The sequence below is a fragment of the Cervus canadensis genome, chromosome 15, assembly GCF_019320065.1.
Source record: "Cervus canadensis isolate Bull #8, Minnesota chromosome 15, ASM1932006v1, whole genome shotgun sequence".
NCBI classification, from domain to species: domain Eukaryota; kingdom Metazoa; phylum Chordata; class Mammalia; order Artiodactyla; family Cervidae; genus Cervus; species Cervus canadensis.
In genome coordinates this window covers 16,459,538-16,483,861 of record NC_057400.1, presented here as the reverse complement: position 1 = coordinate 16,483,861, position 24,324 = coordinate 16,459,538, and the positions used below count along the sequence as shown (strand labels likewise).

Genomic DNA, 24,324 nt, shown 5'->3' with positions numbered 1-24,324 from the left:
TGGTCCATCCCGCGCTCCGTGGTCCATCCCGTGCACCGTGGTCCATCCCGTGCACCATGGTCCGTCGTGTGCACCGTGGTCCGTCGTGTGCACCGTGGTCCATCCCGTGCACCGTGGTCCATCCCGTGCAACGTGGTCCGTCGTGTGCACTGTGGTCCATCCCGTGCACCGTGGTCCGTCCCGTGCACCATGGTCCGTCGTGTGCACCGTGGTCCGTCCCGTGCACCGTGGTCCGTCCCGTGCACCGTGGTCCGTCCCGTGCCCCGTGGTCTGTCCCGTGCACCGTGGTCCGTCCCGTGCACTGTGGTCCATCCCATGCACTTTGGTCCATCCTGTGCACTGCAGGATGTTTAGTAACAAACCTGGCCTCTGCCCACTGGATGCCAGTAGACCCCTTCCCCAGCTGTAACAACCAGAAATGTCTCCAGACATTGCTAAGTGTCTCCTCGGGGACAAATAATCCCTGGGTGAGAACCACAGCCCCATGGGTTTCCAGCTGGACTTATTCTAGGGCCAGGGAAAGGGTCTCATTCTAGGGCATGGCTGCAGGCCTGAATCAGGTATTACTGTGACAGTTGACAAATGGTGATTTTTCTCAGTCCATCATTGCTTTTATATTTATTAGGTAGCATTCAACAGAAAGGTCGAGTTTTGTCTTTTCTTCTGCTTTTTTACATTTTATTTGCATATAAATACATATTGATATGTATCAAAAGTATGGCCTCATGAAATTCTATTTTGTTCAGTGGGTTATATTTTTGTCATCATTAGTATGGAGATATTTAAATCATCCCACATTTTGCCAGGTGGATAGTCCTTTAGCTAGAGCCTGCGTCCTTTTGACGTGGCCCATCGTTCTTTGAGCACTTTCCTAATTCTTTCTGGTACAACAAGATGTTCCAAGCATCTTCTGTCTTTTCTGCCCCAGCCCTTTAATCAGCCATCTCTCTAATGAGCCCTGGTTTCTTTTATTGGATAAGGGCATCTAGAAACCAAGATCTAGGTGCTTAGTATGCTAGCGGGTCATTACTTCTAGGCCCTCTAGAAGTGGACAGAGTGAGGAAATACATGTGTACACACACAGTGTGTGTGCACAGATATCTATTTCTATATCCACCCACATCTTTATGTATGTTAAAAAAAACACTTTGATACCCCCAAGTCCAATCCTACTCACAAGGTTAATGCCGGCTTTCCCGCTTTTCATAGTCATATCTCTTTTCTCCAATGATGAGAAATCTAACTCCCAATATCCTCAACATAGTCGCTTATTGTCTTAGTCCCCCTGCATTAACTAGTCTCCCAACCACCAAGCCGTCTCCTGCACGCAGATGGACAACACCTGGTCCTTCCCGCTGCTCCAACGCCCTGCCACTCTCACAGGGGCCGAGCAGGCCAAGCCTGGATATGCATTCTTGGTTAAAACGCCACACTGCCTTAGCTGCAGCCAGTCACAGAGTATCACACCATACCTGTCAAAGTGTTTTAAAGTAATTTATAGAAATTACACATCTTGGACTACCCAAGCCCATGCGTAGGCATTTGCTCGGTGGCTTGTGTCAGTTTCCATGTAGATTAGGTGAAAGGAGGAAAAGGAGGCATAGAAACAGTGATACCCATCCTGGTTAGAAACTCCGCCTCCACGTCTGGCATCATCGGGATGTGTCTGACTGTGCTTGGAGTTAAGGCACATCAGATTGTTCATTGAAACGTTTAATGAGCACCCACCATACACCAGACGTTGCTGCACTGACAGCCGGGCCACCAAGATGAAAGAGGCCACGTCTAGTCTTGCCTAGTCTTGCTGGAGGGAGGCCAGCCAGCAGACACATAACTGCTCAGTGCAGTGTGATAGTGCCATGACGTTCAGAAAGTGTGTACAGAAAGCTGCAGGAGTTGAGAAGTCGGGGGAGCAGAGAAGGTGATGCTGACTTACGGCCTGACCCAGGACTCCCCCACTGACAGGAAGGACTCCCCCACTCCTGACCCAGGACTCCCCCACTCCTGACCCAGGACTCCCCCACTGACATGACTACATGACTGACTTGACCATGTCTTGTCATCTTAAGATCGAAGGTGCATGGAGAGCAGATGGCAAAGGACTCAGTATTTGGGACACGTTTTCTCACACACCCCTGAGGGTTGAGAACAATGACACGGGAGACGTGGCCTGTGACAGTTACCACAAGATTGCCGAGGACCTGGTCGCCCTGCAGACCCTGGGCGTGACCCACTATCGCTTTTCCATCTCTTGGACTCGCATCCTCCCTGACGGGACCAACAAGTACATCAATGAAGCGGGCCTGAACTATTATGTGCGGCTCATCGACACGCTGCTGGCTGCCAACATCCAGCCCCAGGTGAGGTGGGGCCCTGAGCAGGTCTTGGCCAAGTCCACGAGAGGGAACCGGCTGGGCTGCGGAGCCCATCTACTGTGGGGAAAACGTGCTGTTGTCAAGTTTAGTTTTTCAGTTGCCTGTAAAGATTTTCCTTCTGTCCCTGACTGCCACGCTTTACAGGTGACCCTGTTTACAGGTGACTAAGTTTGCTGAGTTTTCATGTCCTTTGGGGTTTCTGACCAGAAGGCAATATGTATGTGTGTGTGTGTTTATGCTTTTTCCCTTCCTTTTTCCTAATGGTATGATTGATACATATAGTTTGATACTCTTTATTTAACAACAGTCCTTACAGATATTCCCATATCCATATGTATTTTCCTCATTTGTTCTTTCTGTCTTTTCAGTTATGTGGAAATTGCACCTCACTTTTCTAATCACTTCCCTATTAGTGGACACTCTTCCCTGTTTTCACTCTTCTTCCCTTGTAACCAACACTGCAATGAGTGTGTATGCATGCTAAGCTGCTTCAGTCGTGTCCAACTCTTTCCAGCCCTATGGTCTTTAGCCCACCAGGCTCCTCTGTCTGTGTAACTGTAGTTACATAATTAGACTAGGGTAGAAGTTTATAGGATATGATCCTAGGAAGCAGAACTGCTGAGGCAAAAGTTCGTGTGCTTTTAAGCCATGAGTTTTTATGAATAATAAAGCTCACGTGGGGGCTTCCTTCGCTATCACCAGATCTTTTACATTTTACTTGGGAGCCTAAGAACTCTTTTCCTTTTCTCCTGGGCCATTTATGATAAAGGGCCAGAGGGCACTAGCTCTGTGGTACTGGTGTGTCCTCTGCTGTAGTGATTGGAGATTACGTACTACAGCCAGAGTATAATCTCCGAATTACAACCCCCTTCTTCCCACCCCACAAAGCAGAGACTTTTACAAACGAAAGTGCTACCTGACTGACTTCCCTGGTGGTCCACTGGCTAAGACCTGAGCTCCCAATACCGGGGGCCTGGGTTCGATTCCTGGTCACAGAACTAGATCCCACATGTCACAACTAAGAGTTCTCATGCTGCAACTAAGACCCAGCGCAGCCAAATAAATAAAAATAAATATTTAATTTAAAAAAGTGCTACCTGGACTCCTCACACTGCTAGCACTGCAGGAATAAATTGGTCATGCAGCGTTTATTACAGTGCATGTGAGTGCTAGCTGTGATGGAGATGGGAGGGCCAGTGGCTGTCCTGTAGGACCCCGAGATCAGGGGGAATTAATATCCATTATGCACAATTCAGAGAGAACACAACTCAGGGCTAAATTATCTTATGGTTCTTGTTTTTTAAAATAGTGTTTAAGCTTTTATTTATTTATAGATTTTAAACTTTTATTTATTTTTGGCTGCATCACAAGGCTTGTGGGATCTTAGTTCCCCGATCAGGGAATGAATCTGGGCCTTGGGCAGTGAAAGCTCAGAGTCCTAACCACTGAACCATCAAGGAATTCCCTTAGTTCTTAAGGACATTGAGACAAGGCAGAAAAGTGATATGGCCATAAAAACCTTCAAGGAGGTGTGAGTCTTAAAAAAAGAAGAGAATCTGGGTGGCTGCTTAGGCAGGCAAAGGGCATTTCAGGGAAAGGGAAAGACTGGGTCTGAGCTGAGGACGGCTGGCAGCTCCGTGGAGACCCCGGCATGGGGGTGTGTCAGGAGCAGCAAAAGGGGACCCGGGGGAGGAAAGGCCACCACATGGGTGTGGCCAGAGGGGCCCATCTCCAGCAAAGGGCTCCCATCCCACAGGAAGAGCCTGCAGACACACTAGACGTCCTTGGGGATGCCCCTTGACAAGCAAAATGCCTCCCTCCTTCTGAAACCCTCAGAGCATTCTATCCAGGAGATTCTGAAGCTCTAGCATTTCTGATCCTTGATTAGAGTCAGAGCTAACACTGGCCAAAGAGCTGGCAGGATGTCAATCACTTTTCCTGTCCTCTGCCGTGCGATTTAGGCCTCACAGTGATTGCAGGACACGGAGGTCTTAGTGCCTGAGCCGAGGTCACACAGCTGGTAGGGGGCAGAGCTGAGACTCAAACCCAGGCTTCTCTGATCCAGATGTATGAATTTTTCTCACGCTTCAGCTCTGCTGTCCTACCCTTTCCTCCAAAGAACTTTGAAGCTTTTTTGTCTCATCATTCCTCCTCATCCTTAGCAATAGACATTTATGCTGGCGCATGTAGCATCGGTGGGTTCCCATGAAAAGCAGGCTGATGGAAATGCCGGTCTGCGTTTTCACAGGTGACCATTTACCACTGGGACCTGCCCCAGGCACTCCAGGATGCTGGGGGCTGGGAGAACGAGACGATCGTACAGCGGTTTAAGGAGTATGCAGACGTGCTGTTCCAGAGGCTGGGGGACAAGGTGAAGTTTTGGATCACACTGAACGAGCCCTATGTCGTTGCTAACCAGGGCTACGGCTACGGGACGGCAGCTCCAGGTAAAGATCTCAGACCCCACTGGTCAGCAACCGGAGGGTGGCTTTCTCAGCACCACAGACATGAAATCCAGGTGGCCCTGGAGGAGGTGGCCAGGAAAGCCCCAAGGCCTCAGAATTCCTGCCTCCCCACCGCTCCGTTCTGACACCACTTCTGCTGAACATGAACCTCACGTCTCAAACTGCCAAGTGGCTTCTTTGCTCTGTGCATCTGATCTACCTCTGATAAGAAGCTCCCCGAGATCAAGGGTGAGAACTAATTGATACAGAAAAGGACAATACATCAGACTATACAGATCCACAGTGGGTTTGTTTTTTTTTATCAACTCCCGAAAGGCCAAAGTTCCCAGTGTTTGATTTGGCTGACCTGGGCTTAACCTGTTATGAACCAGTATAAGGTTGGCATCCCACTTAGAAATTTCAAAAATTCTGCTGCAGATATATCAGTGTCTTTAAATATGGAGAGCTGTCCTGAGCCCTGCTGGGGTCATATGTACATATGTTATATGCAACTTATTACATTTCTAAGACACAGAAACCTTTTAATTTCTAAATACATCAAACTCTGAGGTTTTTTTTTTAACAGACGTATATTTGATTTACAACATTGTATTCCTAAGAATTTTGAATAAGGAATTGTGAACCTGTCCTTGTCATTTGAGAACCCTCCGATTTTCCTTTTCTCTGACTCTGAGCCTTAGAGGGTAAATTTGTGTTCATTTCTCTGATTTCTTGGGATTATGTGTCCAAGCTGGGAAGAGCCACGGGGAGATCTGCTTCAACTCATTATCAGATGCATCAGCCATTGGTCCTTGGTTGATGTTTTGGTTTTTTGTTCCTCCAACACATGAGAGGCTGCCTCTCTAACGTTTGCTCTCGAGGAATCTGTGTCAGCTGCTTCCATCAGCTATACGCTCCAGCTCTTACTTTCACTGTGTCCCCGAAGAGAGTCAGGATGCCAGCCCTTGAGGCACACACTCTTCCAGGCACTCTGCCCGAGACACGTGAGCCACTCTTTGGGTGAGGGGTATAGAAACCAACATCAAGTACTTCTGGGTGCTTCACACACACACTATTCACAAGAACTCTGTGTTGCTCATTTTGCAGAGGAAGAAGCAGAAAGGCTGAATTACTCACCCAAAGTTACATGGTCAGCCAGGAAGGAGTAGAGCCAGGATCTGAATTCCATTCTTCCTCAAGACAAAATCTACAGTCTTTCTCCCAAACACCAAGAGGCCATCTATAGGCAGAAAGTGATGTTCTTGGCCACATTTATTCTTGTGCTGGGTCTTCATTGCTGTGCACAGGTTTGCTCTAGTTGCAGATTGAGGGCTACTCTCTAGTTGTGGTACATGGGCCTTTCATTGCAATGACTTCTCTTGTAGTAGCTCACAGCTCTAAGAGCATGGGCTCAGTAGTTATGGCACACAGGCTTAGTTGCTCTGAGGCATGTGGGATCTTCCTGGACTGGGGATTGAACCCATGTCCCCTGCATTGGCAAGCAGACTCCCAACCACTGGACCACCAGGGAAGTCCTGGCCACATTTATTCTTCACTGACGTCTATGTCTGTATTTCCAGGAATCTCCTTTAGGCCTGGCACTGCCCCCTACATTGTTGGCCACAACCTAATAAAGGCTCATGCTGAGGTCTGGCATCTGTACAATGATGTGTACCGTGCCCGTCAAGGTGGCATCATTTCCATCACCATCAGCAGCGACTGGGCTGAGCCTAGAGACCCCTCCAACCAGGAGGATGTGGAAGCAGCCAAGAGATACGTTCAGGTCAGATTTTCCTCTAGGCGTTGTTTTTACTCCTTTTCTTTTCCCCTCCTGTCATGATCTAATGAAAACAGAATTAGACTGTGAAAGAAAGATTTAGGATCTAGGCCTTGTTTTGCTGTTACCTTATTTTGTGCACTTGGGAAAATCATCAAAGCTTTTAATATCTTAGTTTTCTAATTACCCCATAGGTTTGCTGGAATGAAAGTTCTTTGGGGTTGAGTTTTCTTTCAAGTCTTAGAAAATCAGTTATACATACAACTCTTACTGAATGCAACACTGGCTTGAGGCTAAGTAACAGAAATTCAGCCTCTCCAATCGGTGGTTTGACTATAGGACTGGGCTGCAATGTCACACTTCACCTCTAGGTGTCACCATCTGACCTTACTTTCTCTGCCTAGTGTGAAGTTGCTCAGTCATGTCCGACTCTTTGTGACCCCATGGACTGTGGCCCACCAGGCTCCTCCATCCATGGAATTTTCTAGGCAAGAGTACTGGAGTGGGTTGCCATTTCCTTCTCCAGGGGATCTTCCCGACCCAGGGATCGAACCCGTGTCTCCAGCATTGTAGGCAGATGCTTTTACTGCCTGAGCCACCAGGGAAGGTTTCTCTGCCTGAGACTTCCTTAAATTGGAATTCTGTGAAACTCATCAGCACCCCTAATTTTCTAATTCCATGAGTTAATATAAGGACTTGCATCTTTTGGTCATGGAATGTTGCTCTTAGGAAGTAGAGACACAAGTAAGCAGGTGCCAACACGGCTCCCCTTATTTCAGTCTGGGTGCCTGAAAGGAGAGAGAGAGAACAGCCTTCTTCAGGCATAGCTTGTCCCTGGCTCCTGCTACTGCCTCTGGGAGGTTGGAAGGCACCCTCTCCCGTGTTTCAGGATAAGGAAAGAAAGGCAAGCATCTCCCTCTCCAGACTGCTCCCCACTTTTGGCCCTGAGGAATAGCATGCAGACCAGCATTTCTGAAAGGACACCAATGGCCTTGGTTTGCCAAATTCTTCACAAAGGAACTTGACAAAAGTGGTCAAATGAATTAAATGCAAACAAGAATTTAATGTCCCCATTTGGTAGCCAGCTTGGGGGGAAGCCTAGGACCAAAATTAAGGCATTCCCTCATTTCAGATTCACAGAACTGATGAATTAGAGCAGTAATTCATTTTTGGAAATGTCACACTGTAGTCTAATCATCAGCTTGTCAGTGAGCTGCGATCCTGCAGCCCAGGACAGTGATCTGCACACCCCTTCTTGAATTCAGCTTCCCCGGAAACACAATTCCTCACCTCCCAGTGAACTGAAGCTTCTTTTACTGGAGCGAGTATGTTCTAAACCTCATCTCTGGCTAAGAATGGAAGGCTGCTCTCACCCCACATTCCAGGCAGCAGCCAGCAGTTGCAGGGAGGATGTGAAGAGACAAGCCTCTCAGGACCCACAGCATCACAGCACGCAAGCGCCGTGTATACCCTCTAAGGGCTAAGGGTGGCCTGAACCTTATTTAAGAAAACAGACAGGAAAGTTCCCCACTTTAGGGCTGCAAGTCCAAAGCCCATGAGGAATCAACCTTTGCCTGGGTAACCAGGAGAGCCTCGCATCTCTGCCCACCCTAGAAGGTTCTGATGGGTCCTTAGGCAGTAGACCTCCTCTGTGGTCAGCGAGGGAATCAGGGCCTGGAGGCTTGGAGTCTCTCCGCCTCTTGGGCCCGGCCCTCCTAAGCGCAGCGAGGCAGCACCCAGCAGGCCCAGGGCTCAGCGCCGTTCACATCCCTCCAGCTGCAGGGGGTGAGAACACGGCCCTGCCCGTAGTGAACTCCCAGCACGGTGACAAGACCCATGGGCGTTTAAACTGCAACATGGGAACAGCCTTGGAAGAGGGGCGGGTTTAAGACTGGGTGGGGAGAAGGAGGCCTGAGGTCAGTGACTCCTGGGCCGGGAGCCTGCCTGTCAATGCCAACGCTGACTGTCCCCCCAACCCCCACTGCAGTTCATGGGAGGCTGGTTCGCACATCCGATATTCAAGAATGGGGATTACCCTGAGGTGATGAAGACGCGGATCCGTGACAGGAGCCTAGCGGAAGGCCTCAACAAGTCTCGGTAGGTCCTGGGTGGCTGGCAGAGGTGCTGTTGGGGTTGGAGAGGAGTGTCTGAGGCAAGTTACTGTCTGTGCTTCCATGCGTGCTGGAAAGACGACACGAGTGTGTAGGTGGAGCTCTCAGCCCCGGACAGGCACGGCTCTGACAAAGGCAGTTGCTCTGGTTATTCTTCAGAATAGGCAGGACATCTGGGGCACCCACTTCTTAGTGACCCACGAGCTCCCTCTTTGAGCCTCCTCTAGCCCAGCTGTGAGGATTAAGCAATCCACCCCAGCCCTTACATCACGCATGTGCTGGCCTGGTTGGGCAAGTCCTGCTGAGCCAAAAGGTCTGATCTGTCAACCCTGGCCTCCAACAAGCGAGTGCTCCAGTCCATCAACACAACCGTGCTGAAGCACCTACTTCTAAGTATGGCTTCCTCAGGTGCTGACACGGCAGCTGGGAAGACAGTGACCTTCATGACTCCAAGGAATTCTATTCCCCGATTTCTTCATGCATCGAAGACTCAGCTGAGATCAGGGCAGGCTGGGTGGACCCAGGAGACTCCCTGGACAAGACAGCGTGTTGGCTGACTGGGCCTTGACAATGAACAGCACTGGGGAAAGCAGGAGGCTTTCGATCCAAGGGGAAGGGTGAGAGCGCCGGCCTAGGGGTAGAAGTGAGTGGAGCACCTACGGCTGCAACTGGGGACACTGGCCAGCCGCGGGGAGGGCCAAGGCCACACGGTAGAGGGGCTGGAGGCTGGGCACAGGGGCTCAGTCTGGAAGCCACAGGATCTGAGAAGCCCTTGCTGGCTCCTGAGCAGGGAAGTAAACGGTATGACAGGGGTTGGGGCGGGGGAACTTGGACCTTAGTTTTGCCCCAGTATTTCAGAAACTCCAGGAAGTAAGGTTCTTTCCTAGGTTAATGGTAGCAGGAAGGTCAAGATGAAGAGTCAGACACCGAAGCAGGGCATTCTCTCAGCAACCCTAAACCAGCAGCATGTGGTCAGGATCTGGGAGAGGGGAAACTCTAAGTGCCACACACAAGGACACGTTAATCACATCACACAGAAAAGTCTCACTGAGAACACGTGGAAAGAATGTATTTATGTATATAAATGAGTCACACAGCTGAGACTGGCACAACATTGTAAATCACCTATACTTCAATGAAAAAATATATGTATATATGGAAAATGCTCCACTAGATGTTTAAAAAGAAAGTGCAGTAAAATCATGTGAGCAGAAAAGTCCAGATCTCAAAAGGCCTATCAATTCAGTTTGTTAAAAGCATTTCCCCTACTAGTAAGGACAGACTTTGGAGAAAAGAAGCACGTCTAAACAAACTACAGTAAAAAAACCGGAAGAGAGGGTCTGTGAGGGAGGTGAGGTCTGTGTCCTGGTGGAAGGAGGCTCAGGCGCTTTCAGCGGCACCTGGGAGGGCCTCTCCTCACTCCTGGTCGGCTGCCCCTGGGCACCTGGGGTACCTGGGTGCAGAGCCCTCCACCGGCCCTGCCCTACGACAGTCCCTTCCCAAAGCCCCACGCCCTTAACGGCTCCTCCCGCCCAGGCTCCCTGAGTTCACGGAGAGTGAGAGGAGGAGGATCAACGGCACCTACGACTTTTTTGGGTTCAATCACTACACCACTGTCCTGGCCTACAATCTCAACTATGACTCTTGGATCTCTTCCTTCGATGCAGACAGGTAAGGAAGGGCGCCTGGAACAATCTTTGGGGAAGACAGCAGAGTGCCCTCTCTCACTTAGAGGCCTGCACAGCCTCTGAAACCGCCTCCTGATGCTGCCTATCCTGGGGTTTGCAAGACAAGCCCCAACTCCTGATATACACCTGTCAGTCAGACAATTATACAGGCTAGGGTTTCCAAGATGCTTTTCATTAAAGCAGACAGGCTTAGAGTGTTTAAAAATAATTAAGATTTACATATATATATGTTTTTTCATCAGATTTTTCTCACTTATCAGATGTATTTCAGTTAAAATAACTTTCTTTTTTACCTTTGAGGGTAAAAGTTAAACCATTTCTCTATTACAATAATGTATGTTCACAGTAGAAACGTTAGAAAGCAAGAGGAGAAAATTCTTGTCATTTCAGAAGTGTTTGTATGTGTATAGGTATACTACCTCTCTTTATATGTATGATATATATATTATAGTTTACATGTCAGAAATGTCATACAGGAATATATTACAGAAAAACAAGATTACACATATGCACAGTATCTGTTCCTTTTTTAAAAATTGGTAAATATCTAATATTTATTGAGACACTTACAAAGATATTTGTTATTTTATAATAGCCTCTAATACTTACAAAGACATTATTTTATTCCCCATCTCGAGGCAAGGTTTAATATTCCAACATTCATTGTCTTCTGTAGGTTTTTTTTCCTGTAGACATTCTTTGTTAGATTAAGAAAGCTTTTTTTGGTTGGGTTTTGTTTTGCTTTGGTTGGCTGTGCCATGCGGCACGCAGGATCTTAGCTCCCCCGGCAGGGGAAGTGCGGGGTCCTGGCCATTGGACTGCCAGGGAAGTCCCTTTTGTTCCTTTTCTGACAAGCACCTTTCCACATTAGTAGCTGTGAATCTGTCCGGATTCTTTGGAAACAAGCACGGACATCCCCACTCATCCTCCAACCAGCAGAGTCAGGCTTGCTGAGAGGGGCTGAGGGGGCGCCCCCGCTGGTTCCCGTTTCAGCACCCACTTGACTCTGCTACCTCACTGGTCCTGGGACTGTCTTCCCAGCCACCTGTGCTCAGCTTATGAAATGTCCCACATTCAGTTCAGCTGAACAAGATAAATCCAGCTACTGGTAAAAGGTTTTTTTATTGAAGGACTGTGGATGTTAAATATCTAAATGGCTGGTCCTAATAATGAAATGCATGAGCCTGTGCCTTCCCTGGCGGCACGCCTTTGGCACAATGTGATACCCTCTCTTTGCCCATCACTGGAGAGAGAAACAGGGTCTTGGGCACTTAAGGCAGGTCCTAGAATATCTACCCCATCATCACACTAATGGGGGCCCAAATATTCATTCCTGTGGGTGTACTGCCTGTGGCCTGCATGAGGTATTGACCAGACATAGGTGACTCAAGGGAGCCCCTTCTCTGAAGACCTAGCACTCGCGCTCCATGGGAGTGAGCACCCTTCCACGTCTAGTGTGAGGTGTGGCCTGTTCCCGAGCAGCTTGGAAGGTTAGGTCCATGAGTAAGTCCGTTCCTGTGTACTGGTGGAAAGTTTAGGTGGTCTGTCCAAAGTTACACCAGCACTGATGTCACTACAACCAGTGAAAAGAGAAAAGCAAAGTAATGCTCAAAATTCTCCAAGCCGGGCTTCAACAGTACGTGAACCATGAACTTCCAGATGTTCAAGCTGGATTTAGAAAAGGCAGACGAACCAGAGATCAAATTGCCAACATCTGTTGGATTCTCAAAAAAGCAAGAGAGTTCCAGAAAAACATCTACTTCTGCTTTATTGACTACGCCAAAGCCTTTGACTGTGTGGATCACAATAAACTGTGGAAAATTCTTCAAGAGATGGGAATACCAGACCACCTGACCTGCCTCCTGAGAAATCTGTATGCAGGTCAGGAAGCAACAGTTAGAACTGGACATGGAGCAACAGACTGGCTCCAAATCGGGAAAGGAGTACGTCAAGGCTGTATATTGTCACCCTGCTTATTTAACTCATATGCAGAGTATATCATGAGAAACGCTGGGCTGGATGAAGCACAAGCTGGAATCAAGACTGCGGGAGAAATACCAATAACCTCATATATGCAGATGACGCCACCCTTATGGCAGAAAGTGAAGAACTAAAGAGCCTCTTCATGAAAGTGAAAGAGGAGAGTGAAAAAGCTGGCTTAAAATTCAACATTCAGAAAACGAAGATCATGGCATCTGGTCCCATCACTTCAAAGCTAATAGATGGGGAAACAATGTAACAGTGAGAGACTTTATTTTGGGGGGTCTCCAAAATCACTGCAGATGGTGACTGCAGCCATGAAATTAAAAGACGCTTGCTCCTTGGCAGAAAAACTACGACAAACCTAGACAGCATATTAAAAACCAGAGACATTACTTTGCTAACAAAGGTCCGTCTAGTCAGAGCTATGGTTTTTCCAGTGGTCATGTGTGGGTTTGAGAGTTGAACCATGCAGAAAGCTGAGCACCAAAGAGTTGATGCTTTTGAACTGTGGTGTTGGAGAAGACTCTTGAGAGTCCCTTGGACTGCAAGGAGATCCAACCAGTCCATCCTAAAGGAGATCAGTCCTGGGTGTTCATTGGAAGGACTGATGCTGAAGCTGAGACTCCAATCCTTCGGCCACCTGATGCGAAGAGCTGCCTCATTTGAAAAGACCCTGATGCTGGGAAAGGTTGAAGGCAGGAGGAGAAGGGGACGAGAGACGATGAGATGATTGGCAACACCAAGTCTATGGACATGAGTTTGAGTAAGCTGAGGGAGTTGGTGATGGACACAGAAGCCTGGCGTGCTGCAGTCCATGGATGGGGTCGCAGAGAGTCAGATGCGACTGAGCTGAAAAGTCAAAGGGTTTTTTGTTTTTCAGTGTAAATCTTGTTCATGTTTTGTGCAGAGCATCTCTTGGGATTTATAAACTGACACCTAATCCCTAGTGTTTGAACTTGCAGGGGAGTGGCCTCCATCACAGACCGCTCCTGGCCAGACTCTGGCTCCTTCTGGCTGAAGATGACCCCTTTTGGCTTCAGGAGGATCCTGAACTGGTTGAAGGAGGAGTACAACAACCCCCCAATCTATGTCACAGAGAATGGAGTGTCCCATCGGGGAGAAGCATACCTCAACGACACTGCAAGGATCTACTACCTCCGCAGTTACATCAATGAGGCACTCAAAGGTATGATGGGCCTACCCCTTCCTCTATGTGTGCCTTTTATTGTTGGAAACATCTAACATCTGCAGCCGATACTACACCCACCAGTCTCAGATGAGAAAGGTGAGGCTTCTACCTCCTTTTGTGTTTAAGCCTTTCTGGGGGGCTGCACACTAAGATTTTTCCTTCCTACATTAAAGTTCAGCAAGCAAAACCCTGTTGCCTGATGCAGCTGGACCAGAGTTCCTGGCCTGCCCTTTTGTGTCTGACCCTCCGGTGTCCATATCCCTGAACAGCAGTGGCCTCCTGTGGACAGTCTGGGCAGGGCCCAGGAGGAATGGGCTGGAGAAATTGTATTATCTTTTGTTCCCCAAGCAGAAGTCTGAGACCCTTACAGCTCAGCAGAACAACCAGGGATGGGACTATGACACGGGAATGTAATGCTGAGTAAAAGAAAGTGAGCAATGAAGCAGCAGAGAGAAACAAATAGAAAATCTTATTCCATTTCTATTTTTGTCACTTTTTGGGGTAATTTTTGTAAATCAAAAGAACTTGTTTTGTAAATAAATTGCAGGTTTTTTTTTGTTTTGTTTTTAAAAAAAAAAAAAGAAAATCTTATTCCAGATAAAAATCTTTCCCAAGGGTCCCTTGAGACTGCCCAAGAACAGTATCCCAAGATGTGAAGACGATGATAGCTGACCCAGCAGGGTTAATTTAGTCTAGGCATGTTCCTAGCTCCCAATTAGGGCTAAGCCTGTCTAGAAAAATACAGATGGCTCTGTGGTAACACCAACGGGGGACCAGCTAATGATTCCTCCGTGCAGGGTAGGCTGCTCTCTCCAAGAGCTGAAAAAAAGCTCGCCTTGACCTGCAATTGGGGACTGGGAGCACTGTGGGCAGGCACAGCCCCAGCAGGCCCGGTGGAGAGGGGCTTAGACCATCAGAGAAGCTCATGCTGGGGCCTCTGTCTTTGAGCAGCTATGCAGGATAAGGTGGACCTTCGAGGATACACGGTTTGGACTCTAATGGACAACTTCGAGTGGGCCACCGGCTTCTCAGATAAGTTTGGTTTGCATTTTGTGAACTATACTGACCCTGCTCTGCCAAGGATCCCCAGAGAGTCAGCCAAGGTCTACGCCTCCATAATCCGGTGCAGTGGCTTCCCTGACCCTGCTGCAGGGCCACACCCTTGTCTTCAGCAAGAAGGTGAGCTGTGGCTCTGGGATGGACAAAGCTAGAGGGGGAGGGTCAAACAGGCTTTTCTCAGTCCATTTTCTTCTAGTTTATTACCAGCCCTCCCTGCTTCTCCATCCCCTTCATTCATTCAATCAGTATTTTTTCTTTGAATGCTCCAGACATTCTCAGGATGGAACAAAGGTATCAAGGGCTAAAGTTACATCTAGAAACTAGGCCCTGGCCTGCAAACAGCAAGTTTAGACTCTTGCCCCAGCCCTGCCGCTAACTTGCTGTGTAACCTCAGGCAAGAAATGAGGCAAATGCTACGCCGAGGCCAGGATCAAATAGTGACTAAAAATATTGTGCCTGGCACATTGTAAGGTGCCCAAGATTTGCTGAATGACTGACAAAGTATAAATTACTATACAAATTAAGAGACAATTATCCAGTATAGGTTATAGTCTAATTGCTGAGAGAGATGCTCAAAACTGCGTGACTTCTCTCATAACTCACGAGAAGGATGTGCAGAGTCACCTCAGCAATGTGCTGACCCTGGATACCAGGGTAGCTTCTCTCCTGCAAGGATCCGGCTTGGGCTTAATAATCTAGGTCAACATGATGCAGTAACTCCACCTGTACTGGTACGTAAATTGCCTGTTGTCCTCTCCTAGATGCTGAGCCTACCGCCAGCCCCACCGCCAGCCCCGTGAGACAGAACATTCAGTTCCTGGGCCTCAGGCTGGGTACAACAGAGGCCCAGAGAGCGCTTAATGTACTCTTTGCTCTCATGCTTTTTGGATTCTGTGGTGTTGCACTTCTGTCCTACAAGTACTATAAGAGCTCCAAGCAAAAGCGCTCCAAGCAAAAGCATACACAACCAGGCGAAGAGCAACTGAGCCACAGTTCTTCATTCTGACCCAGAAGACCACCTCCTCCAGTTCTGTAAAATATGCCTAGTTTCTTTGCAAGTCTTTGCCACCCCCAGCACCACTGAGGATCTAATACTCTGTCTGTGACAGACTTTGTAAAAGTCTCTGCACTCTTAGACACTAATCGTGAAGGATTTCAAGTCCCTGATTAAAATGGAAGCATCCCCACCTTGCCCCAGTATCAGGAATTCATCTGGGCATTAGAAGACCCTGCGAGTGGCTCCTGTGGAAATACGTAGTTACTGAATTCAACTTACTAGGTTCTGTGAGTCATTTAACTGAGCTGTTTTAATTTTCAGAGATTTTTAAAGGTAGAAACATTAGTAAAAACCATAGCAATCCTTTTCATGAAAAGATTAACCACTTGGTCATCTCTTGCTTTAAAATCCCTCCCAACCTCTCTTACCTTCTGTTTCTCAAAAACTGAAAAAGGTGCTATTAACGGTGTCCTGTCTCCTACGGGTGCTTCTCCTCAGAAGACGGGTTCCACAGAAGTTATGAACATCCCCTTTTACAGCCTCACCACATTAATCCTCTGCTATTGGCTTCTGGAGGCCAGAGGACCAGGATTCAGTGTCTCTGGCAAGCACTTTTTCGGAGACAGGACAGAGGGAAGCACACCCACTACATCTGTATGTTTATTCACAAAACATTCAGAGAAGTGGGTGAGTCTATCACTTCGACTCACATGTGCTCATGAGACAATCACAGTATGGAATACTCAAACTTATTTAACTTATATATTCTTCCTAGATATCTAGGTGATTTTTTTTAATAGTTTTCAATTGGTTTTTTTTTTTTCAATTGGTTTTAAAAGGTTGATCATGCTCAAGACATAGAGAATTCCTACCCGAGTGACCCACTACTGTGGGCCCCAACTGGCAGTCAAGATTGTGGGGCACCAGCATTTCCTCCCACCAACAGACAGGAAAAGTTGATCAGATGGGTGAAGATGGTTCTAAAATTGCTATAAGCTGTCAATTTTATGTAAATTAATCTTCAAAAGTCAGTATAACTTTTCTGCAGGGGTAGGGCAGGAAATGGAAAATAATATAAAGTTGCACACAGAACTCATTTGTAAAAAGAGCCAGGATAAATCGGGGGGTGGGGGGGGAGAAAAAAAATATAAAGCTAGTTATAGTTTTGAAACAGAGTGAACAGAAAGATCAACAAAGGAAGACAGAGGCTAGACACAGACCAGCTACATACCAGGGACAGGCTGCATGACAGAGGTGACCTGCCAAATGGGGGGGTGGCCATAGAAGGGTGATGACGGACCAGTCCATAAATGGAGGGGGGTCACAGGTCAGTTCTAGGGATGTCAGTCACAGGCGGGGGAAGGGAGCCACATTCCTTACTAGGATGTAAGATTTAAATGTAAAAAAATGAAACCCATGAGAATGTTAGAAATCCGTAAGAGTGCTAGAACAGACAGGTGAGGTTTTTTAAAATTACTTTTTGAAGTGGGAAAAGTATTTTATATTCAAGACTTAAGACCCGGAGGTCATAAATAAAAACACTGATTAACAGGACCACATAAAAATTATGGCAAGAAATTACCATCAACATACTCATCACAAGATGAACAGGGAGAAAATATTTATAGCATATGCTAGACAAACAGCTAACTTTCTTAATATACATGAAATTTGTTGTGAATCAGTAAGAAAAAGATAAACACAAAATGAAAACTGGCAAAGAAAACACAGGCAGTTCTAAGAAAATAAAATAACCAATAATATTAAAGATGTTCACCTTCAATTCACAATCAACACGATGCATATAAAATGCATACCATTTTTCATCTATCATGTGGATAAAGATGAAAAAATGTAATACAGTGTTGGCAAAGATGTGGGCGTATCCACATTCTCCTGTTAGTGGGGCTGTAAATTCACAGAGCCTTTAGAGGAGGCAATTTGGCAGCATTTTTTATAATCCAAACTGCAAATACCCTTTGACTCAGTGACTTACAGGTATATTTCCACAGCTAAGATGATACCTTCCCAAAGATGATGTTCACTGTAGCAAAGTTTGTAATAGAAAAACAAAACAAGCACATAAACTGTAATAACCAATGAAAGCAATAAGAGAATAGGTAGTTTACCAAGTAAAATGCTTTGCATCCATTAATAAGAATGAGGTAGCTATGGGTTAATGGGGAAAGATCTTCAAGACCGTGTATGTTAAAACGCAAGATGCAGAGTAGTATACATATAATATGATCCCATTTATTTAAAAAATAAAGATTACATACTTGCCTATGTACACATAAAATTTTTCTGAAGACTAGAAGAGAAACTTAAGACAGGTTACTTCTGGAGACTAGAACTGGGTGTGTGGTGCCAAGAGGAAGATGTCATTTTATAGCCTTCCATACTGTTTTGAATTTACCATTATACTTTTAAAAATATTAAATTGAGGAAGGATCCTTGTACTCAAAGATTGTGAATCATTCTTTTATGTATGTTTCTCTAAGATCTGCATTTGATTTTTTTTCAAGGGAAAATTGTTTTTTTGTTCACATATTGCTGTATTTTTCAAAATGACAAACCTTTACTTAAATGAGATGCTTGCTCGAGATGTATCTATTTCAAACTCATTCCTTAAATTATGAAAGTAATTTCATTCTAGAAAACTGAGAAGACATATAAGGATGCAAAAAGAACTAAAATCATAATATAAATCACTCTTACTGCTGTTGGTTTTTCTTTATGTTAACACATACTATATATGATGTGTTTATAAAGTTGAGATGACACTGTACCTACAGCTCTGTATCCTGCTTTTTCCCCAAACACATAACAAATAGTCAATAAACATGTTAAATCAAATTGTTGAATTAGTATTGCCCCATTTTTCCTTAGCAAAAGTTAATTCTGCAGAAGGCATGTAGTTGGTTTCTAATTCTGAGGTAAAATAAATAAAACTTAACAGGTTTATACCTAAATTTTGCCTGTATTTATGATCATGCCTTAGAAAAACTTTTTAGATCAAAAAGCATGAAATTTTTAAGGTTTCTGATAATGTTTTTTCAGAGAGATTATCCTAGTTTTCACTCCTACCAACAACATACCTGGTCTGTTTCCTTGCCAACACTATTACCATTGTTACTTCACAGGTGAAACACAAAATTTGCTCTGAGAAAATTTCCTCCTCCCATTACAAAATAAAGTCAGAGCCCTTCTACAACGTTAAGTATCTCCCAATCTAAACACAAAAGGTTAGAAAGGAACAGTCAAAATTACTCCCTTTTCCAGACATTCTTAGTGTCTTCACCAACATAAACATATCACATCATGTAAATCAGATTAAGAATCCAAAATTCTTAAGAATAACCAAATAAGCAAGAGGCAAATCTTAATTCCCTACTTCATGCCCAACAGTACAGGTGCTTTATTTCTTTGAAGAGTGACTATCATTACTGAGAGCAAAACTCCAGTATAAAAGTGAGAACCAGCTGTAGACCAGCAGTTGTTTTACATCTAATGAGAACAAAGGCCACTACATTATGCAAACAAAATGATGCCTCCCTGACTTAGGAGAGATACTAACATAGCATCAGTGGGTGTCAGAAAATTTCTTCCTGCAGTGATATTTATGATAAAGTGGTCCCTCCTTTCCTGGGATAGCTCCAGGCAGTACAGGTGGGTGGGGGGATTCAGAGACACATGACCTCCACAGAGCCCTGTGCAACAAAAAGATGCTAGAATAACAAAACTTAGAGCAAAGATAAGATCATTCTGATTTTTGGAAAAGTTTTTTTATTCAGTGTTTAAGTAAGATTAAAAACTACAAGATTTTGCTTGCAGCTGATGAGCAAGAAAAGTTAAACCCAAATTATCACCTGGCTGGCTAGTTAAAATGTTCTGACTCAGAGTCAGATTACTCAGTGACATAACAGTTACCTTGTGTTGGCTTAGGGATTTGGAGCAAAACAGCCCTAAACAAATGGATCATCTGAGAGCATAGGGCTAAAATGGGCGTATGAAATACTGAATAAGAAAGCTGATAAAGGGAGGCTGTCACAGACTTTTTTTTTAGGCTTCTAGCAGTTGGTTACCATATACAAGGACCTAGCAGCCAGTTGTCTGATCTCTTAACTTGTCTGAGTTAAACAACTTTAACCCACTAAGCAGGAATAGAGAGACACTTTGTAGATGAGTTGGAACACATAAAGCAGTCCCACTTCTCCAGCAGAATTTTAGCTGAATTAAATCATAAGAGAAACAATGATTTTTGCACATATTGTACTTGTCACACTACATCTGTTGAGTAGAATTCCCATTCCAAGTGTTGTTTTCATCTTCACCATCATCTTGAGTCCTCAATCTATATATCTTGCCTTCCTTTTTAAAGTCTTCCCCCCGTTTCTCCAGCACTCTTTTTCTGACTGGTTCCCTGATAAAACAAAAGGGAGAGAAAAAGGAAAATGATATAAAATGAAAACAGCAGTAATAGAGTCTTTTCCTTTAAACTGCCATTAGTACAAAGACAACTATAGTTTAAGCAAAGTCCACAGGAGATCCTTGTATCTACGAACGCTGACTTATATTTGGTGGTTTTTAACTCCATCTGTTCTCTAAGCCAAACCAGTCAAATGTGTCCCCTGTCCATGTATTTTTTGATGACTTATTAAGTTTTAGAACAGTGGGACTATCTGCCAACTAATTTGCTCCTTTATCATTTATGCAAGTTGATATATCTACTAAAATATTTATAATTTACACAGCACCCAAGTGGTTATCCCAAACTCCATTCATAGCTTAATATATGGAAATAGTCAGTTAGCAATTTTAACTCTTTCAAAATCTTTAAGAGTGATGTATTTCTACGTGGACAATTAACAACAAACCAACCTTCTTCATCTGAAAATGAGAAGGAAACAGGTGAAATTTAAACTAATACATTCTCCAATACTAGAGAGGAAAAAAAAAGCAATAATGGAACACAAAGCTTCACCCACTCAGATAAACATCTGTCCCATTCTTTGCCCCAATGCAAGATCTTTTCCCTTTTTTGAATTAAGACCCATTCAGCAAGCTCTTTCAGGATGAAAAGCTTCCACTCATTGCTCAGTAGGAGTTCTAAAATTCAGACCTAACAAGACCTAGTTTGAATGCTGCTCTATAAGAAGAGAAGAATTTCTCTGTGTCCTCCTCACTTGAGTAATGTACTAAGGATATAACTGGTCTTCTTGCATAATAATAGTTAAGAAGGACATCAAGATAAAGACTACATCAGCCCAGTAACAATATTCACTCAAATCTTCATTCAGACTGTCAACAGGACACAAGATCAGGGATCTCCTTACAGCAGACAGGGGCTTCCCAGGTGGTGCTAGGGGTAAAGAACCCACCTGCCAATGCAAGAGACATAAGAGATATGAGTTCAATCCCTAGGTTGGGAAGATCCCCTGGAGGAGGAAATGGCAACCCACTCCAACACTCCTGCCTGGAGAATCCCCTGGAGAGAGGAGCCTGGCGGGCTATGGTCCACGGGGTCGCAAAGAGTCAGACATGACTGAAGCAACTTAGCACTCACAACAGACAGAGGCAAGGGTTTTCATTAAATATCAAAGATTGGTGTGAGGATTTGCTACTAATGGCCCAATAAAGTATTGAACAGCAGTAGGTATATAGTGTAATAAATTATGCTATTATTAGAAGGGGGAATAATCTTAAATTTTAAGGAAATACTTCCTGTTAACCTCTTTTAAATATTTAGAAATTTAACAGAGGTGTGAGCTAAGATCATTAGTGCTGTCTATTAGTATTACCATTCTAACCATGGCCATGTGCAATGGTTAAGTAAGTAACCATTAAGTAAGGCCTATCGGTTAAGGAACTAGTCCGAAGTAACTCTCTGAAGAAGACACCATTTTCAAGTGAATACACAGTTTCCTCACTTTGGTCTTCTCTAAATGACTTAGAGAAGGCAGTTAAATTATCTAGAGCACAATGATCCCTCAAAGTAATCATGTGCGATGACTCTAAGAAATTAATGGAATGAACATCTTGTCAGACAAGATATGGCTAACAAGAAAGATACTGCTATTTAGACCTGAAAGAAGTATGTCTTTTGTTATGGAATAAGAGAATCCAATAAATGAAATAATAAAATCAGTAGCAGTGAAGCTGCTTTGCATGCAATAGGTTTTAGAAAGATGGCTGAGAAAACTTAGGTAAGGAGTTTCCCAGGTGATACAATAAAGCTTCAGAACATGCTGGGTTTTCCCCTTTACACAGAAAAAAGGCGAAGTACCTATAAAAATTTTTTTTTCATTTTGAATAAGGCATTGGGAATTACTAATATATTTTGCAAATGGGGAAAACACAAATACCTTTTTTCTGAGTTGCTAGACGAAGCAAGGTTTGAGGTTTCCAGTGATGCTGCTCTCACTGAGGTCTGTGCAGGAGGAGGATTACTAAATAAGAAGTTGCTTATCAGTCTCCAGATGGCAAGGAATGGGTAAAGCACTGTCCCCAACAATGTCCAAAAGTCTCCACTGGAGGAATGTACCATGGATGTAGTTGGTCTTCCTGCCTAAAAATGAAGAAACCAAAATAAAGACTACATCAGCCCAACCACATCACACTCAAGGTTCTAGATAAATTTTTTATCTGGGAAAGCCCTATGGATTTTAGTTTACTGCAATAAAGTAAAATTGCCATCTTTTGCTATTTTTCAAGTGTATATAAACTTCAAGGAACTTCTGGAACTTTTAAGGAGTAATCACAACATAGAAACCAGAAATGAAATGAACCAATTACATTTAAGACAACTAAACTTTTGTAATGAAGTTAACAATTTTGATTTTAAAAGTCTTCATGATTTTAAAAAAGAGAAAGATTTCAAATATCAATGACTCCAAAAAATTCTGAGTACTGGAGGACTGTTTTAGGTTTGAGGCCCTGCTTTCAGTCGGGGTAAACTATAGTCATCCACCCTTAGCTCAGGGGATACTTGCCAGGACCCCCAGTGGATGCCTGAAACCATGGATCGTACCAAACTCCACATATACTATTTTTTTTCCTATACATACATACCTGTGATAAAATTTAATTTATAAATTAGGCACAAGGGACTATCAAAATTGCCGGCATCATCAGTATTGCGCTTTGGGGCCATTATTATGTAAAATCAGGGTTACCTGAACACAAGCACTGCAGTATTTCAACAGTCTTATCGGATAACCAAGGGGGCCGCAAGGTGACTAATGATCAGGCAGCGTGTAGAGTGCGGATGCGCTGGACAAAGGAATGATTCATGTCCCAAATGGGACGACACATGATTTCCTCACACTATCACAATAGCCCGTAATTTAAAACTTATGAATTATTTAGAATTATTAAAATTATTAGGAAAAAAAATTGTTAGAATTTTCCATGTAATACTTTCAAAGTGCAGCTGCCCATAAGTAACTGAAGGCAGGGAAAGAGAAGCCACAGATTAGGGGGCACTACCGTACACTAACCAAGCTATGGACGACCCAGGCTCTCATCCCAGCTCTGGCACTTAAGGTGGCACATTTAAATTTTCTGAGCCTCTTTTTTTTTAATATCAGAGATTAAAATGTTGTTAGGATTACTATGTTTAAAACTTAATGTGATTTTTATGTTAAAACTTTTTTTTTTTAATTGATAAACAGCAATCATACATAAATAAATACATGACACCAAGTCAGTAGATTAGACAGATATTCTACATTGTTTTTCCTATTCTACTGGCCATTTTCTGGACATGAGAAAAGCTGAGGGAAGAAGCTGAAAATGTGTTTATAGTGTGCTGAGTGTTTTACTAGCATTACAAATATAAAGCCTGGGATAATGGAACAATAAAGTAATCTAACATTTTTGGATAACTTGGATTCTAATTATCCACAGTATATTTTTTCACTTTCCCTTCCTCTAATTATAAGAAAAAATCAAGAGCAGAACAGACAGACCTATAAGAATAGAAAAAATATACATGCATATACATACTGGCAACAGTACCACTGAAGCACTTGGAGCAAGTTCCAAATCCAATAATTTCTTTTTATAATCTTCTTTGGTAAATTCCCTCCTGGGAAACATTGTTGCTAATGAAAAGTTACCGTAAGTGTTGCCAACAGTCTGTAATATAAAAATAAGTTTTAAAACCTTACAGTGGAGCCTTTTTAAAGTAAGATATTACAAACTTATACACATTCAAAATGACTGACCTAAAAGTTCACTTAAATATAAAATCAAAACATTCATAAAAACTCTGTGCTTTAAAAAATAGCTGAAGGCTATCAAATACAAATAGTACCTAAAAGCTTTTGTAACTCAAACATGACCACAAAATATCAAGAATATGTTTTCTAGTAGCAAGACTAAATAAGATGAATAAAAATGAATAATTATATATCTTAACTATGACTACAGTTTGCAATTAAGAATTTTCACTGTTGTTTGTCAAACTTAAGTTAGTATCTCACAAATACCCATTTAGGTTACAGGTATTTCATATTAAAAACATGAAAAAATTCTAATACGAAAAACTAAAATTTAAAATTCTGGAAGAGACCAGAATTTCCCTCATATTATATATATATATATGGCATGAGTTTTTGCCTCCTCCTTGACTCAAAGAGTAAATGGTCCATAATCAACCCATATTATACACATAATCCAGTCCTAGGAATTTACATTG

General features: G+C 43.9%; 2 protein-coding genes across 2 annotated transcripts in view; one reads left to right on the top strand and one right to left on the bottom strand.

Moving 5' to 3' along the window:
- Window positions 1-15,632, top strand: part of LCT (lactase) — a 47,742-nt gene extending 32,110 nt beyond the window's left edge. The window contains exons 10-17 of the mRNA XM_043487531.1: window positions 2,070-2,360; window positions 4,624-4,822; window positions 6,400-6,602; window positions 8,584-8,693; window positions 10,244-10,378; window positions 13,341-13,564; window positions 14,519-14,746; window positions 15,388-15,632. Of these exons, the coding sequence (XP_043343466.1) occupies window positions 2,070-2,360; window positions 4,624-4,822; window positions 6,400-6,602; window positions 8,584-8,693; window positions 10,244-10,378; window positions 13,341-13,564; window positions 14,519-14,746; window positions 15,388-15,632 (1,635 nt within the window). The remainder of the gene's footprint in view (window positions 1-2,069; window positions 2,361-4,623; window positions 4,823-6,399; window positions 6,603-8,583; window positions 8,694-10,243; window positions 10,379-13,340; window positions 13,565-14,518; window positions 14,747-15,387) is intronic.
- A 3,754-nt stretch (window positions 15,633-19,386) lies between these two features.
- Window positions 19,387-24,324, bottom strand: part of UBXN4 (UBX domain protein 4) — a 29,911-nt gene continuing 24,973 nt past the window's right edge. The window contains exons 11-13 of the mRNA XM_043487532.1: window positions 23,631-23,762; window positions 21,989-22,191; window positions 19,387-20,046 (exon numbers count right to left, since the gene is read on the bottom strand). Of these exons, the coding sequence (XP_043343467.1) occupies window positions 19,908-20,046; window positions 21,989-22,191; window positions 23,631-23,762 (474 nt within the window). The 3' untranslated portion in view covers window positions 19,387-19,907. The remainder of the gene's footprint in view (window positions 20,047-21,988; window positions 22,192-23,630; window positions 23,763-24,324) is intronic.